The sequence below is a fragment of the Rhincodon typus genome, chromosome 19 (assembly GCF_021869965.1).
Source record: "Rhincodon typus isolate 14 chromosome 19, sRhiTyp1.1, whole genome shotgun sequence".
NCBI classification, from domain to species: Eukaryota; Metazoa; Chordata; class Chondrichthyes; order Orectolobiformes; family Rhincodontidae; genus Rhincodon; species Rhincodon typus.
Window position 1 is genome coordinate 29,274,367 of NC_063350.1, and position 17,064 is coordinate 29,291,430.

At 41.1% G+C, this 17,064-nt stretch overlaps 1 protein-coding gene across 1 annotated transcript in view; it reads left to right on the plus strand.

Annotated features, from left to right (window-relative positions):
• Positions 1-17,064, plus strand: part of LOC109928487 (DEP domain-containing mTOR-interacting protein-like) — a 60,616-nt gene that overhangs the window by 12,383 nt on the left and 31,169 nt on the right. Inside the window, exons 2-6 of the mRNA XM_048608566.1 lie at positions 2,972-3,150; positions 5,127-5,270; positions 7,651-7,833; positions 11,595-11,735; positions 15,546-15,604. Of these exons, the coding sequence (XP_048464523.1) occupies positions 2,972-3,150; positions 5,127-5,270; positions 7,651-7,833; positions 11,595-11,735; positions 15,546-15,604 (706 nt within the window). The remainder of the gene's footprint in view (positions 1-2,971; positions 3,151-5,126; positions 5,271-7,650; positions 7,834-11,594; positions 11,736-15,545; positions 15,605-17,064) is intronic.

The following is a 17,064-nucleotide window of genomic DNA, read 5'->3' on the forward strand; positions in this document are numbered from 1 at the left end:
CTGTGTTCATCCAGCTCTACACCTTGTTATCTCTAATCCATTTCCTTGTGTCAGTTTCCCAATCTCTATTGCATTTGTTCCACTGATATTACCTTCCACAGTGGTGACTTTAACATGTTCTCCGTTTTTTCGTCAGTTGATTCCCTCCCCCAACAATTGCAGCTGTTAGGGCCCCCAGCCTTCTCCAGCCCATTTCCCACACCTCAGCCCTCACACCTTGCCCTCCCAAAGCAGTGATAGGGTTCTGTCACCCCAGCAAGATACCACCACCAAACACAGTCCCTCCTTTCCCTTGTCAGCATTGTGTAGGACCGTTCCCTTGATGATGTCCTTGTTCACTCTTCCATCACTCCCAATAATCCCTGCCCTCTCTCCCCATAGCAGCAATCAGAGAAGGTGCCACACTTGCCCAATCACCACCTCCCTCCTCACTGTCCAAGGCTCCAAAGCATCTTGCAGGTGAAGCAGCAATTTCCTTTCACATCTTTGAATTGGCCTACTGTATTCACTGCTTACAGTCCTTGACGTTGGCGAGACCAAACAGTCACTGGACTGTCACTTTGCGAAACACTTCCACTTTGTCTGTAAGAATCTCCCTGACCTTCTAGTTGCTTGCCATTTCAAGACACCTTATGCTTTTGTGCAAAAATTTCTGGTTCTGCTACAGTTGTTGAGTGAAGCCCAATGTAAGGTGGAGTATCAAATTCCACTTAGGCACTTTATAGACTTCAGAACTCACCTTTGAGTTTGCCGATTTCAGCGCATGACCTCTATCCCATTTTGATTGTGCCTCCCTCCCCCTCACCCCGCCCCCACCCTGGCGTCTATGTATTGTTTGCATGGTTTATCTCCTTTCGTACCATTAGCACTCCCTTTGTCCTTTGGTCTCAGCACCCTCACCATCTGTTCTAGTTGTCCCTCCCCTGCCTTTGTCAACAGCATCAAAACCATCATTTCTGCGCCACCCTTCAGTCCCAAAGGAGAGTCGTTAGTTGTGAAATGTTAACTCTGTTTCTCTCTTCATAGACGCTTCCAGGCCTGCTGAGCTTTCCAGCACTTTGTTTTTATTTGCGGCTAACTGTGAATCATAACTGGATGAGTCAATTTGATTCCAGTTTGACTAGTCTAGCCTAGTACCTTCCAATGCATTCTAATTTGGAAGAGTGATCAATTTTCAAACTCAGGTGCTGCAGTACATGAAAAGATACCCAACTTACCTAAAAATCTTACAAAGTAACTTTTTTTGTTCTAGCCTCTTGATGCTTATTAAATAACAATGCTTAGAGTTGGATAGAAGTTTATGGTAGCATTCTCATGTGTACTGTTTGCTATGCAGGTCAAAACTTTTTAAACAATATTTAGTATTAACTGAAAAAAATTCAAGTACTGCAGATGTGAAATTAAATGTGATAGAAGTACATCTATTTTAATTCCATTAGTACTTGCAAAAGGATGAGTGTAGTGGAGTTCATGCTTTCAAAAGTCATTTAAAGTACTTTGACAAACTGCCGCAGCATAGACTTGCTAGCATGATTATAGACCATAGCATTGCAGGGATGGTGGCTGCATTGGCTAAGGGAGAGAAAGGAGAGAGTTTCGATGAACACTTCTTTTTAAGACTGCAAGGAGGTATACAGTAATGTTCCCTGGGAATGGTAGGGTCGCTTTTTTTTAAATATTTATTAATGACTTGGACTGAGAATACAGAATGCAATTTCAAAGTTTGAAAAAGATAGAAAACTGGTAAACAATGAAGAAGATAGGAAAGAACTGCGGGGGGACTTAGATGGATAACATGACAGATGAAATTTACGACAGGAAAGTGAGCAATGATTCATTTTGGTCAGAAAAATTAGAAGATGCTATAAAAACTATACAGTACAATTTTAAAGGGGGCACACGAAAAAGTGATCTGAGAGAGCTATAAACACAAATCTTTGAAGATGGTTGAATACATTGAGGCAATCAAAAAAGACCACGGAAGTTTGGTTTTGTTGGCAGAGGAATAATTATAAAAGCAAGGCATCCAATACTTGTTAGGCTTCTGGTGGAGTGTTATGTTCAATTCTGGGCAACAGACTTTAGGAAGGATTTAAACACCTGGCAATGGCACAAAAGTGATTTATCAGAGATTAAAGATTTCAGTTATGTGGAGAGATTTGAAAAGTGTTGTTAGAGCAAAGAAGGTTAAGAGTTAATTTGGAGTTTTCAAAGTTATAAGCATACTTGATAAAATGAAGAAGGAGAACCTGTTTCTGGTTGCAGGAGAGCTGGTAACCAGAAGAGACAAAACAATTTGGCAAAAGAACCAAAGGTGACATGAAGTATGTTTCACTTAGCGATTTGTTGTGATCCAGAATGTGCTGCCTGCAAGTGTGATGAAATTGAATTCAGCAGTAACATTCAAAAGAGACTTGGTAAATACTTGAAGAATAACGGATGCAGAGGGCTATGGGAAAGCGCATGAGATTGATTGGCAGATTTTGGTAGAGCTTTCCAGAGGCACAATAGGTTGAATAGCCTCCTCCTGTGTTGTATTACACTATTATCTTACCTAACCAATGATAAAGTCAGCACCTTGCAGACTTTAAAATCGTAGCAAAAGCTGCCAATAAATCAATTTTTTTCTTTATTTGGAGATGTCTGTTATTGTATGAAGGGTAATTAATAGTGTTCGTTCAGCTTTCATGTATTACAAATACGCAGGAACTAGCTCAGACTGATATGTGTGTTTTTTTAATGGGCACATGCTTTCCAGATTACAGGAGGTTGCTCAACTTGTTTTGGACTTGGAGTTACTTGAATCCCAGCCAGAAGAGCAACAATTCATGTGCCTATTGAGCTCACGCTTTCTATCAGGTTAGCACAGGTTGATGCCCATTAGGAGAATGATTTAGACTATTCTAGCTTCTAAACCATAGTAATTTTAGGATTTTTACCCTCTGCACAATTGTTGCATCACAATTAACAGGCTTTTAAGCTCAGAGGATGCAATCATGAAATTACAAGAAGAAAATGGATTGAAGTACCAGCGTGCAGTATTGGGCTGTGAAATCATTGACTGGCTAATAAAGGAAGGGGAAGCTTCATCGAGGAAGGAAGCAGTGGAGCTGTGCCGTAGAGAACTTGAACATGGAATCATTCAGCATGGTGACGGCTTTTCATTACATATATCTTTTTATTGGACATTTCTTGTGTATTGTAATGATAGATGGAATCACCAATATCTTATTTCTCACTAAGTCCCACATTTCCATATTCCCCATTCTGACAGGTCTACATTGAATTATTATGCTCCAATGTGTTAAGGTTAAGCATTGCATTTTCACAATTTGCTTTTACTTTATCCCATTCTATGTCCCCCAGCAGCTTTATATCTACTGTCCACTCTTAAACTTGGTCATTTAACTTTGAATTAACACATGTTTCCTCCCAGCCTGCTAAATCTAATGAGGCCTCTGGAAGCAAGTGTTAACCAGGGTGGGGGACTTTGTTAGGCAAGATCCAAAATTTTGGTTTCACCATGTTAGTCTGCTTGAGAAGGTCTTGTCTCCTATTTCCTGACAACTTCTGTGTCTACACCAAATGATGTTGATCACCCTTTGGATCTGAGCTAAGGTTATAACTTTGTTGAATCAGTGGCACAAGATAGAGGGTCAGGAGAGGCTGGATGGTTGAGGAACAGCAAGGATGAAATAGGGATGGTGAATGGAAAGGAATGGTGATGATCAGGACCAATAATTATGAATGGTGGAATACTTTGGCTGGCAAGTGGTGTCCAAATGTAGCCAGCCTCTGACCTCTAAGATTAGCACTGTTGTTGGAGAGTTCTGGTTCTTTTGTCCAAGGAAGCCAACTGTAACACACCCTGAGACAATCATCGTTAGAGCTCCAGCTCATGATCAAACAATGCATGAAGGTACCTGGCCCAGCATCAGTTGCTGAGATGAGTTCACTGTTGGAGAATATCGCTAAGGCCACCATTGAGGTCTTCCAACAATCTGCTGAGCTGAACAGCAGTGTTGTGTCAGCTGGAATTGGGCTGTTTAACCCGAACAATAACTGCAACAATGGAAATAGTAACCCAAGGCAGAATGGCAAAAAGACGTTCCTCAGCTGTTCAGAGAGGATATATAGTATGGGATGGATCTGAAATTTGATGGAGGGCAAGTCATGGGTCTTTCAGGAAAGGTTGAGGGAAACTGAGGTCAGGTGACGGATGATGGAGGGAGATTCCAGAATGATGGCAGGCATCTGGGTCATGCGTGATGGTTTGAGGCTCAGGGATAATTTGGGTAAGATCAAGGTGATACTAGGTGGGTTGAGGGGTGGGGTCATGGGTTGGTCAACTGTACCTGCCAGTTTGGTGAATGCCATATCTACCCAGGTGCTTATATCTTTGCCTACCTTTGTCACACTGACTTTATGGATTTACAGAGACGGTGAAGTGACAAAACATCTTAACTTTCCTGTTACAGCAGCTGTGGTTGAGGCAGGCTACTGAGTCTAATGCCCTGGTTGTGTACAATTACCTCGGTGACCATTGTCCAGTAGTTTGAAGTTTTGAGGTCTCACCAACTGGGGTCTAGTGCATAGATGCAGGAGTACCCTCCTATGATGTCTACTGAAGACCCTGGGATCACTGGCTGGGGGTTGGGAAGCAGCTGCTCACCCAGACATTGCCCTGAGAGTGGCACTTCCATGTATCCCTAAGTACAATGGCCACCGAGAGGGAGGTGATTCGCTCCTCCGTGTCCAGACATTGCTATACAAAATCCATGGTTAGAGCAATGTAGTTCAGGCCTTATGCATATAAGTTGTATGATAGATACAAGGACATGAATCAGGAGCAGGAGTTGGCCCATTCCACCGTTTAATAAGATCATGTTGATTTGGTTACTCCACATTGGTGACAACCCATGATGACATTTTACGATCTTGCTTATCATGAACCTATTCATCTCTGCCTTAAACTGGTTCAAATATTCTCACTTCTCTGAAAGGCAGTGAAAGCAATTCAGAAAGCTCTCAACCCTGTGAGAAACCATTTCTCCTCATCTCTATGTTAAATGGGCAACCCCTTATTTTCAAACAGCGACCCTTCATTCTAGATTCTCCCATTAAAGGAAACATCTCCTTCACATCTATCCTGTCAAGACTGCTTAACACCTTGCATGTTTCAATCAAGGCACACCTATCTCTTCGAAACTCTAGTGGATACAAGCTTAGCTTGTCCAACCTTTCCCCATTAGATAACAGACACATTCCAGGTATGTCTAGTAAACCTTCCCTGAACTGCTTACAATGCATTTACATCCTTCCTTAAATAAGGTGACCTGTACTATACTCTAGATGTGGAATTTTCCAACCATTTCTCTCTGAATTTCAGATTTACAGCATACGCAGTATCCCTAGTTCCAGAATCAAGTTCTCCCTAGTAATCACCAGTCACTCTTGGGAGGAAGCCATGTTACTCACATGCTGGTGTTAAACCTGCTCTTGAAGCTTGGGTGGCCTTCAATACCATCCACACAAGGTATCACTATTTCAGCAGCAGGTCAGAATATTCTCAACTTGCTGCCTGGCCAAAGTAAAATGGAACAGCTGCCCCTGCACCCTGGTGCTGGCCTCACATGGTGTCAAAACCTTCAACTCTAGAACTCTTTCTCCTGTCTTGGGTCTCTGTTTACTTTGAAGGTCATGTAATCCTATATGCAAATATGGAGATTTAATGGCTTATCAAGAGACATCTACTTCCGTTCTCCTCGTGGATTCCCATTCCACATCCTTCCCCACATTGTAACTGATATCCACACACCTTATAATGCACATGTAACACACACAGTCTGATCTCTGGTACCATGAGTTGCTGAGGATGACCACACATTCTCTAGCTGGTCCTCTCTCTTCACTCTCAAATTTCCATTGCTTGGTACCTTTGTGTAAGCCCTTTGATGCAATGCCAAATCGCCAGCAGATCAGAGGAAGTCATTGAGCCTTTTGTGGTGCTAGACTTGATGGATGTTCACCCTGTCAGTGATCTCTATCCAGGCCTGTTAAATAGGGATGATCTTCTATTGTCACCTCCAGAAGAGCACTTCCTACCATTCCCAGATGGCCTGGAGGAAGCTTGGACACGGTGCTGAAGCTGGGGAGCAATGGACATCCCAGAAGATGATTACCGTAGAGGAGAGGGTGGAGTGAGGGGACATCTGAAGATGATTGCTGTAGAGGAGAGGGTGGATTAAGGGGTATCAGAGGATAATTGCTGAAGAGGAGAGGATGGAGTGACAGGGCATCAGAGGATGATTGCTGTAGAAGAGAGGGTGAACTGATGGGGCTGAATCGGTCAAAGCTCCAAAGTGGGTGCAGGATGTGCTTCCAGAAATAATGCTTCAGTAGCCTTGTTCCCAACTTGTTCCCACCTGCCTGCAGAGACAGTATGCTTCGTGAGGCAGACATTTTGTCACTGGCCCCGACCTGCAGTTGGTTCTGGCAATGGCAGGGGAAGATGTTTTGTGCCAGTTGCCCCTGACAACTGTGACCGATCATGGACGTAGAGGTCATTTCTGGACCCCCTAGCAGGACCTTTTCATAAACTTCTGCTAAAGACAGAATTTATTAGCTACTTTGATCAGCTTCACTGCCTGCTGCTCCCACGTTAAACCCTCTGGGCTCACTACTCCTTTCACCTTGTATTAAAACTGGCACCTCTGAATGTTTGCCTGCCTGATCCAGAAAAAGTTGTTTTCCAAAATATGCAAATACTGTCACAGCAAGTTTGGACATATTATTTATAGGCTAAGAGCCAATACTATTACATATTTGATAAACAAGTTTAATAACTACTAGTTGATGTGGTGCTGTCTTCTTTGATTTCTGGCACAGAAAGATTTAAGACTGAGACTAACTGCAACGAAATATATCCTTTAAAGTAAATACTGAAGCAATCAGAACCCTTGCTGATCCCGCATAAGAAAATTTCATTTTTTGCAGAATTTATGTTTGGAGGTGAAAAGGCAGCAGAAGGTGTAATAAGGTGTTTTTTTTTAGTCAGGAAGTCTGGAAAAATAAGACCCTGGGTATATGGATATACCACAGGTTGTTCCAAATTTTTAACTGTCTGTCTGTTTAATTTAATCGTCCTACATCCATTAAAACCAAAGTCAGTGAGTTTGTGATGAGTAGGACTTCGGTTTGCCATTTTAATGTTGTGGCCTCCCACCCAAACTTATAGCACTTGCTTTTAGAATTCTAGATTTTCCTCCATTCAGTGAAAAGAATGATGTGGTTTGATTTTTTTCTACATATGGAATATGGAAATATATATGCCACAGCGAAACTCTTCCAGGTCAGGCAAAATACATTAAATGCCACATAAGGCACTTTGCCTGAGGTGGATTGTCAAGTTTGTGTCAAATGAGGGGTAGTTTTGTTCATTTCTGATGTGACCCTTACAAACACTGTAACAATGTGACTTTTATTTCACCTGTCTGGGTTGGATTGTTATCCAGATTTAAGAAGTGAAAGACTAGTGTAAAATACGCTGTGTTAGGATCTCCAATTGTGAAACACTAGTATAAAACTAGAAATGGAAGAACCTAAAGTAACCAGACTGCTTTGACTGAGCAATGGTTTGTTGTTTTGCAGTCTCCAATCGTCACCATTTCTTTGACAGCAACTTATTATATCAGTTCCGCTTAAACTTTCGTCGGAGGCGACGACTGACTGAGCTGTTGAGCGAAGATTCAGGGACAGCACAGGAATCTCATGACAGCCCATTCTGTCTGCGAAAGCTGAATCCTGAACAAGACGGCTCAAGTTTTCTTTCAGGTAGAAGGCTTTTCGAGAATATATCTTTGCAGAGATACTAGTTCTGACATACAGTGTCCTAGTAGAGATCCCTTTGCAAGTAAATCTTTATAATGAGGTTGTAGACTTGCTCACCGAGCCGGAGTTTGTGTACAAACACTGAAAAACAGAACCGGAAGTAATGCCAACCACTCCAGCAAACCGAGGCATGTAAATAACAAGTGGAACAGAACACCAACGCTTCACCAGAGGCGCGCTGACGATGTTACCGAGCAGGCTGATGACTCTGGCTCAGTGAGCAAGTCTACAACCTCATCCACAACCCGAGCTACAAATCTTCTCAAAAAACTTTGAATCCATATAATGTTTAAAAAAGAAATACATAAATTTTTGCAAAAGATCTGTAAAGTATGTTCCGGTTTAAAATTATACTTGTGTGCCTGTTTGTGGTTGTGATATAAAGTTTGCTTGCTTCATTGCTTAAATGTGAATCTGCAGTTTTTTTTAGAATTATTGCTTTTGGAACCATTTTTCATTTTAAAGTTTGTTCTGATTTTGATTAATTTACCATATGATACTGTAATTTCTTATCAAACTGTGAAAGATCTTCCAATGTTTTCAATATTAGCAACTGATTTTGACCTGGTTGGAAGATGTATAAAATTCATATTAGCAATTCATTAGTTAAAGTGTGCACCTAAAAATGGATATCAGAAGTTGAGTTGTAGTGGTCAGTGAGTTGGCAACATGAGGATATAGAGTCATAGAGATGTATAGCATGGAAACAGACCCTTAGGTCCAACTCATCCAGGCTGACCAGATATCCTAAATAAATCTAGTCCCATTTGCCAGCATTTGGCCCATATCCCTCTAAACCTTTCCTATTCATATACCCATCCAGATGCCTTTTAAACATTGCATTTGTACCAGCCTCCACCACTTCCTCTGGTAGATTTCATACACGCACCACCATCTGTGTGAAAATGTTGTCCCTTAGATCCCTTTAAAATGTTTCCCCTCTCACCTTAAACTTATGCCCTCTAATTTTGGACTCCCCCCATCACGGGGAAAAAAGACCTTGACTATTTACCCTATCCATGCCCTTCATGATTTTATAAATCTCTATGAGGTCACCCCTCAGTTTCTGATGCTCCAGGAAAAATAGCCCCAGCCTATTCAGCCTCTCCCTATAGCTCAAACCCTCCAACCTCAGCAAAATCTTTGTAAATCTTTTCTGAACCCTTTCAAGTTTCACAACATACTTCCTATAGCAGGGAATCAGAATTGCATGCAGTATTCCAAAAGTGGCCTAACTCATGTCCTGTACAGCCTCAAGATGACCTCCCAACTCCTATACTCAATGCACAGACCAATAAAGGCAAGCATACCAAACACCACCTTCACTGTCCTAGCTACCTGCTACTCCACTTTCAAGGAACTCTTTTTTTTCAGCAACACTCCCCAGGACCTTACCATTAAGCGTATAAGTCCTACTTGATTTGCCCTACCAAAATGCAGCACCTCATGTTTATCTAAATTAAAATACATCTGCCACTCCTTGGCCCATTTGCTCATCTGATCAAGATACCATTGTACTCTGAGGTAACCTTCTTTGCTGTCCTCTACACCACCAATTTTGGTGTTATCTTCAAACTTACTAATCCTACCACCTACGTTCACATTCAAATCATGTATATAAATGACGAAAAGCAGTGGACCCAGCTTCAAGTTCCCTAGCTTCCATATCCTTCTCCATAGTACATACTGATGCAAAATACTTGTTTAGTATCCACCACCCCCCTCATCTCTTGCGGTTCCACACATAGGCGGCCTTGCTGATCTTTAAGGGGCCTTATTCTGTCCGTGGTTACCCTTTTGTCCTGAATGTATTTGCGGAATCCCTTTGGATTCTCCTTAACCCTATTTGCCAAAGCTATTTCACGTCCCCTTTTTTGCCCTCCTGATTTCCCTCTTAAGTATACCCCTACTGCTTTCATACTTTTCTAGGGATTCACTCAATCTCTGCTGTCTATACTTGACATTCTTCCTTCTTTTTCTTAACCAAAGCCTCAATTTAACTAGTCGTCCAGCATTCTGTACTCCTACTAGCCTTGCCCTTCACCCTAACAGGGTACTGCCTCTGGACTCTTGTTATCTCAATTTTGAAGGCTTCCTATTTTCCAACCATCCCTTTAACTGCAAACATCTGCCTCCAATCAATTTTTGAATGTTCTTGCATAACACTGTCAAAATTAGCCTTCCTCCAATTTAGAATTTTAACTTTTAGATTCAGTCTATCCTTTTCCATTGTTATTTTGAAACTAATATAATTATGGTCACTGGCCCCAAAGATCTCCCCTACTGGCACCTCAGTCACCTGCCCCGCCTTATTCCCAAGAGTAGGTCAAGTTTTGCACCTTCTGTAATAGGTACATACATGTACTGAATGAGAGAACTTTCTTTACACACTGAACAAATTCCTCTCCATCCAATCCCTTAACACTATGGCAGTCCCAGTCTATGTTTGGAAATTTAAAATCCCTTACCATATCTATCCTAAAATTCTTACAGATAGTTTAGATCCTCCTAAGCAGCTCTAACAAATCTCCGCACCAGTATATTAGTCTCTTTCCAATTCAGGTGCAATCCATCCTCCTTATACGGGTCACTTATACCCCAGAAGACATTCCAATGATCCAAAAATGTAAATCCTTCTCCCCTGCACCAGCTCCTCAGGCACACATTCATCTGTTCTATTCCTCCTATTTCCTACCCTCACTAGCTCGTGGCAGTGGGAGTAATCCAGATATTACTACCATCGAGGACTGCCTTCTTAAATTCCTGCCTAACTTACTATATTCTGTCCTCAGCATATCACCATTTTCTCTTCCTAAGTTGTTAGTTCCAATGTGTACAATGACCTCCTGCTGGTCCCTCTCCTCTTTGAGAATGTTCTGCACCCTCTCCAAGATATCCTTGATCCTGGCACTAGGGAGGCAACACACCATTCTATGAATTTAAGATCAACAGAAAAAAGAACTAGATGTAAAGTTGAAATTTTTTTTGCAGAGACCCTAGTTGGGACATAAAATTTTCTATTTTCTATTACGAATGCCTTTACAAGTGAATCCATGATAATGTGTAAAAAGGAAATGCATCAACTTTTGCAAAAAAACTATTTTGTAGAAGAATCTGGGAAGAAAGCACAGCAGTGGTGCTTACTGGATTGCTCTTTGAAAAAGCAGGTGCAGAAAAGTGCCCTTCTGTACTGTAAAATTTGAATGTAAAATGATTTATGCCCCTTTGATCCAGAATACCATTATTACCAGCAAATGCATGAGTTAGACTGAAAGCCCAAGAAAAATAGGAGAGCATGTTTAGTGGTACACACAAGCATCCTTCTTCAATTTTCAAAAACACTTAATTCTTCAGTGGATCAGATATATTCCTGGATGTTACCTTCCAGGTTGCTATTTGTAGCTACTCCTGCCAAGAGTTTTACTGTCTTGTTATGTCAACCTCATCTGTCTTGCATTGTCTTCACACAGTCATAGTAACTCACCTGCTACTACTCTGTGAAATCCATCATTTAACTACACCTAGGTCAATCTGTCTTTCTGCTGCCTTTACTTTGCCTCTGTAACTTTTCAGCTTTGATCAAATGGCCCAATGACCAAATTAAATCAGCTAATCATGTGGCTATGACACAAGTGATGGGAATAAATCTGTGATTATAGGTGGCCATTGCCAAGAATGCATAACTTGTTTCTTGCTATTTCTAGTGCAAACAAACAAAGAGATAAAGGTGGTGTCAGCTGTGCGCCGCAGCAGCATTACCTCTGCTGTAACAGGAAGTGCAACCTTTTACAATACAGCTCCCAGCCTTGCCTGCTTGCCTTCAGTGGAGTGTAACCCTAAATCAGGTGAGAGTGGTGCAATCTAAATTTACAATAGCAGTAATGTAAGTAAATTGGGTGTACGCATTCAGTTATGACACATTTCATACACCGGGAAAAGTGACGGTTATGTAGTGACCGTGCCACTGCGCTGGTAATCCAGGCCACCAGGCTGTTGCACTGGGGACATCACACCATAGCAGGTGATGAATTTAAACTCGATGAGATCTGCAATTAAAGTTAGATCATGTAACCATTTTCAAACTTTGTAAAGACTCACATAGTCCACAAGTGTCCTATAGGGAAGACAATCTGCTGACCTTACCTAGTCTGGACTACATGTGATTTGTTTCTCCACAGCAATGTGAGTCACTGTTAACTGCCCTCTGAAACAGTCTTGAGAGCCAGTTAGTTCAAGGTCAATTGAGATCAGCAGCAAATGCCAGTCTTGCTATAGTGGGAAAGCACTTTCCAAAATTAGGCAACTCTAACTTCAGCCCATTTTTATGCTTGGCATTAGATATGTAAAAAATGACAGGTTGAGAGCTCATTATTTTACAATATGCCCAAAAGTCTTAAGGATATAATGGCATTACAGAAGCTGCAGCAGCACAGATTCATCAGAATGATACAGGTTGACTGGGCTGAATATTGAGACCTTTTTGCTTAAATTAGCTTTGTATTCCCTTCAGTGTAGAAGCTTAAGGATGATAGCATTATTTAAAATGATTAAAGGATTCAATTGAGTAAATGAAGGAATGCAATTTTGACTTGTGGGGAAATCCAGAATAATGATGCATAATATTAGTCTTCAAATTTGAGCGATTGAACATTTCTTCACATGAAGGGTGGTAACAACACGGAATTGTTTTCTCACTGTACATCCCCACCCATGGCATCATCACCCAAAAAGCTGTGGAGGCTGGGCTGATTGAAATGTTTTGTTCTGAGCTTCATAGATTCTTTTGAGTAAAATTCCCAGGGATCTATTGCAAAGGTAGTAAAATGGATTTGACGTACTGATTAGCCATAATTTATTTTAATGGAAGAACAGAGTCATAGGTTTGATCAAGATCTTCTGTTTTTGTGCTAAACGCATACCTCAGTGTCACTAAGTGACTGCCCTGTTGAATTCAATCAAGCTACTAAAATCATTTTTTATGTTTCCTCTGGGAGGGACAAGCACCTGGAGTTAAGCTTAGATGCTTAAAAATGTAGCTAAAACTTGTATCCTTCTCAATACTTGCTGACTTCTTTATTCGCGATCCAAACTGTAGAAGTCTGTGGGCTGAATTTTAACCTACATAAGGAGAGAGTTTGGTTTGGGTGGTTTATGTTCTGAAAGATCTATTTCCTGACACAAACCCATTTCAAAACCATTCATTTCTGGCTTTAACTGAGGCTAGAAATTTAACTGGGCCAAGCAAGTGGATTCCCTGTACAGAAATCTGCAGTGAATCCCAAAGTAACAACTTTAATTCATTCAGTGCTCTCAGCTGTTGTGAGCTGAGGCCGGACTCTTTGCTCGGCCTCTGAGGTACTTATATAACCACATTTCGTTTCTTCTGCATTATATCAGTTTGAAAAAAAACACATTTTCTGTGTGCATGTTCTGGCATTGCTCCAGAACTGAGCTCTTGAGTGTGCAGTTTTCTGGCCCACTCTAGTCTATCTTCTTCTCTTATCTCCTCTATCTTTTGGTTTCAATTCTCCAAAATCTCCTGCAACATGCCCTTCTCAATTTCCTGCTCATGTAATGCTTCTCCTGTCCCTATTTTTTTCTAAATTATTGCTCCGGTCTTAGCTTGCAGCTCTTCACTCTGGACATTTCTATTCTGTTGCTGCAGCACCCATCATTCTCTTCCCCAGATTAACAACCTCAATTATCCAATCCCTTCACATCTCCATCTTCCCACTATTCTGATCTTCATGAGATCACCAGGCTATCAATATAATCTTTATGAATAAGATCCTTCTTTTCATTTTAGAAAGGTTAGATCACATGGGATCCAGGGAAAGCTAGCCAATTGAATACAACATTGGCTTGATGGTAGGAGACAGAGGGTTGTTGTTCATACGGGAGCCCTATAACCAATGGTGTGCCGCAAGGATTGGTGCTGCATCCACTGTTGTTTGTCATTTTCATAAATGATTTGGATGAGAAAATGGAAGGCATGGTTAGTATGTTTATGGAAGACACCGAAAGCAGTGTTATAGTGGACAGTGAAGAAGGTTCCCTAAGAGTACAAACTCTGCCAGTGAGCCAAGGAGTGGCAGCTGGACTTTAATTCAGATAAATGTGAGATATTGCATTTTGGTCAGATAAATCAGGGCAGGACTTACAAGTTAATGGTAGGGCCAGAGGGAGTGTTGTCGAACAGAGAGACCTAGTAGTGCGGGTACTTGGTTCCTTGAAAGTGACATCACAGGTAGACAGGATGGTGGGGAAGGCATTTGGCACGCTTGCATTCATCAGTCAGAACATTGAGCATAAGAGTTGGGAAGTCATGTTATGGCTATACAAGACATTGGTGAGGCCACATTTGGAGTACTGTGTACAGTTTCGGTCGCCCTGCTATAGAAAGGGTTCAAAAATGTTTACAAGGATGTTACCAAGACTAGAAGGTATAAGTTATAAGGAGAGGCTGATTAGGCTGGGACTTCTTCCCCTAGAGCATAGGAGGCTGAGTAGTGACCTTTATAGAGGTTTATAAAATCATGAGGGGCACAGATAAGGTGGATGGCCAAAGTTTTTTACCCAGGGTAAGGAAGCCCAAATCTAGAGGTTTAGGGTGAGAGGGGAAAGAGTTAAAAGGGACCTGAGGGGCAACTTTTTCCACACAAAAGGTGGTGCATTTTTAGGACGAACTGCCAGAGAAAGTGATATAGGCGAATCCAATTACAACATTTAAAAGGCAATGGGATAGGAAATGTTGAGGGTTATGGGCCAAACACAGGCAAATGGGACTAGTTCCGTTTAAGAAACCTGGTCAGCATGGACGAGTTGGGCCGAAGCGTCTGTTTCTGTGCTGCATGACTCTATGACTATTTACAGAATTGCAAAATAATGATGCATATGGAACAGTGTTTAATTCATGGTCTTCCAGAAATACTTATGGTTCTCAACAACATTACTTTGGGTGGTTTTATAAAATCTTGGCTTGACCATGGACACTGACTCTTCCCCCTCTACAAAGAAAGCCTTGTTTATCTACATGGTCTGTGATGTTGGATGCCTAAATCAGTATTTTGTTATAATGTCTAATTTTTGAGTCTCATTTTCTGCTTGTTAAAATCCTCATCTGTGCAGATCACCAATGTGCTGCAATAATTCAGAACTCTTTATTAAACTGGGTTAATAATTGATCTGTACCCATTTTCGTGGCACGTTTTATCTGCACAAAGTCACAATGAGGCAAATATTATGATTCCCACTGATGATAGTACTGGACAAATCAGATCCTAGAATGAAATCTGGCTTGAAAGACTGTAAGTTTATTTTTAGCAATTTTTTTTATATTCTGGTGGTTAGTCTTTGGCAGTCACTTGTGAGTATGTTCAATGTATTTTTTTAAAGACTATGTCAAAGTTGATTTCTCTTAAAAGGATAAAAAATTAACTATTTTGCATTGCACAAGAACTATTTGAAATGGTCTTATTTAATATATCAACAATAAAATTTTTACCCTTTTATGCTCAATAACAACCTCTCAGATGCTCAAACCACAGTGAATTGTTACCCTGTTTTCACCTAATAGTTCCTTCTTCACTTGGCATGGCTGTACTTAGTTTCTTTCTGGAAAAATTCTTCATTCATTCGATGTCGTTTCCTTTCAGTAATATCTCTTCATGAGACCTTGAAACAAGCTGGTATCACAGCTAACTTATTCTTTAATGTATGTTCCTTAAACTCATGCATTCAGTAGCCTTGTAGGATGTCCTCCTCTCTGACACCATAACACCTATTTCTGGACCTTTTCTCTTACTAACATTAAAGCCATTCAGGATGACTTCTGCCCTGACTTTTTTGGAAACAGCTAAACTGCACTGCTGGTATTATCGGTCTTTACTCTCTGAATGACTTGCTTCTCTTTGAAAGAAGCCTGCACACTCACTGATCTTCTGGATTAATGGTTTACCAAAAGAACTTTTCTGTTTCTGCCCTCCTGTGTCCTAAGAAACCTTGTAACAGCCCATTTTTTTCCCTCCTCTACTCTTTGTTTTCTAAAGCACTGAACAATTCAGCTCAAGATGTTTTTTCAGAAAGCCTCATTAAAATGCATGTAAACCACTTTCCAAACAACCCTCCATTGCTCACAGAAGTCAAAAATGAAATTAGAACAATGTTTCTCCTCCTTAACACATCACAATAAAGAAATACAAATTAAAGTAATACATTGTTTAGAACTCAGATATACTCACGCACACATACTCTCTCTCACACACACACATTCTCAAGTGCGCGCGTGCGCACACACACGTACACACACACACACTTTCCTCTCTCTCTTCACTCTCCTCACACTCTCTCTCACACACACGCGCACATACACACATACACGCACACAAATCTATGGGGTGATTCATTTCATCCAAGATGTTTGTTTATTTGCAGGTATATTCTACTTTTTTCAAAAAAACACACAGTTTGTTATCACAGCCAGTGTGGCATCTTATAAATTCCAGCTTTCAGAATAAAACCAGCCTGATTCCAGACTAATACTCTGAGACAGATTCTGAACAAAGCCTCAGGCCTACAATTCAGTGTCTGGCCTGAGCTGTCACCTTTTGAATATTCCTATGGCTCTGCCTGATTGTCATGACAGCATAGCACTGACATTGACTTTATAAACAGTTTACACACATCTAACACTCATGGTCACTTGCAGAGACTTATCATCTGACACCACTCACACCAGTTATATGATCTTTTGATCTCTCTGCCCTTTATCTCTCTGCCTATAAACTCTGTGTCTGTTTGCCTGCTCTCTCACTGCACCTGACAAAGTGGCTGCATTCTGAAAGCTTGTGTGATTCCAAATAAACCTGTTGTATTATAACCTGGTGTTGTGTGACTTCTGACTTTGTTTAGAACTCAGGTTATTATCCTTTGGAAACTTATCAGGCATCTTCGTACACAAGCAGCATACAAATTTTGTGATGACTGATTATTTGCCCGATTCATGAGTTGTTGACTGGTGGCATGCTCAACAGGGCACCTATTGGACTAAGACAACAAGGTGCAGGGCTGGATGAACACAGCAGGCCAAGCAGCATCATAGGAGCAGAGAGGCTGACGTTTCGGGCCGAGACCCTTCATCAGAAAAGGGGGAGGGGAAGGGGGTTTTGAAATAAA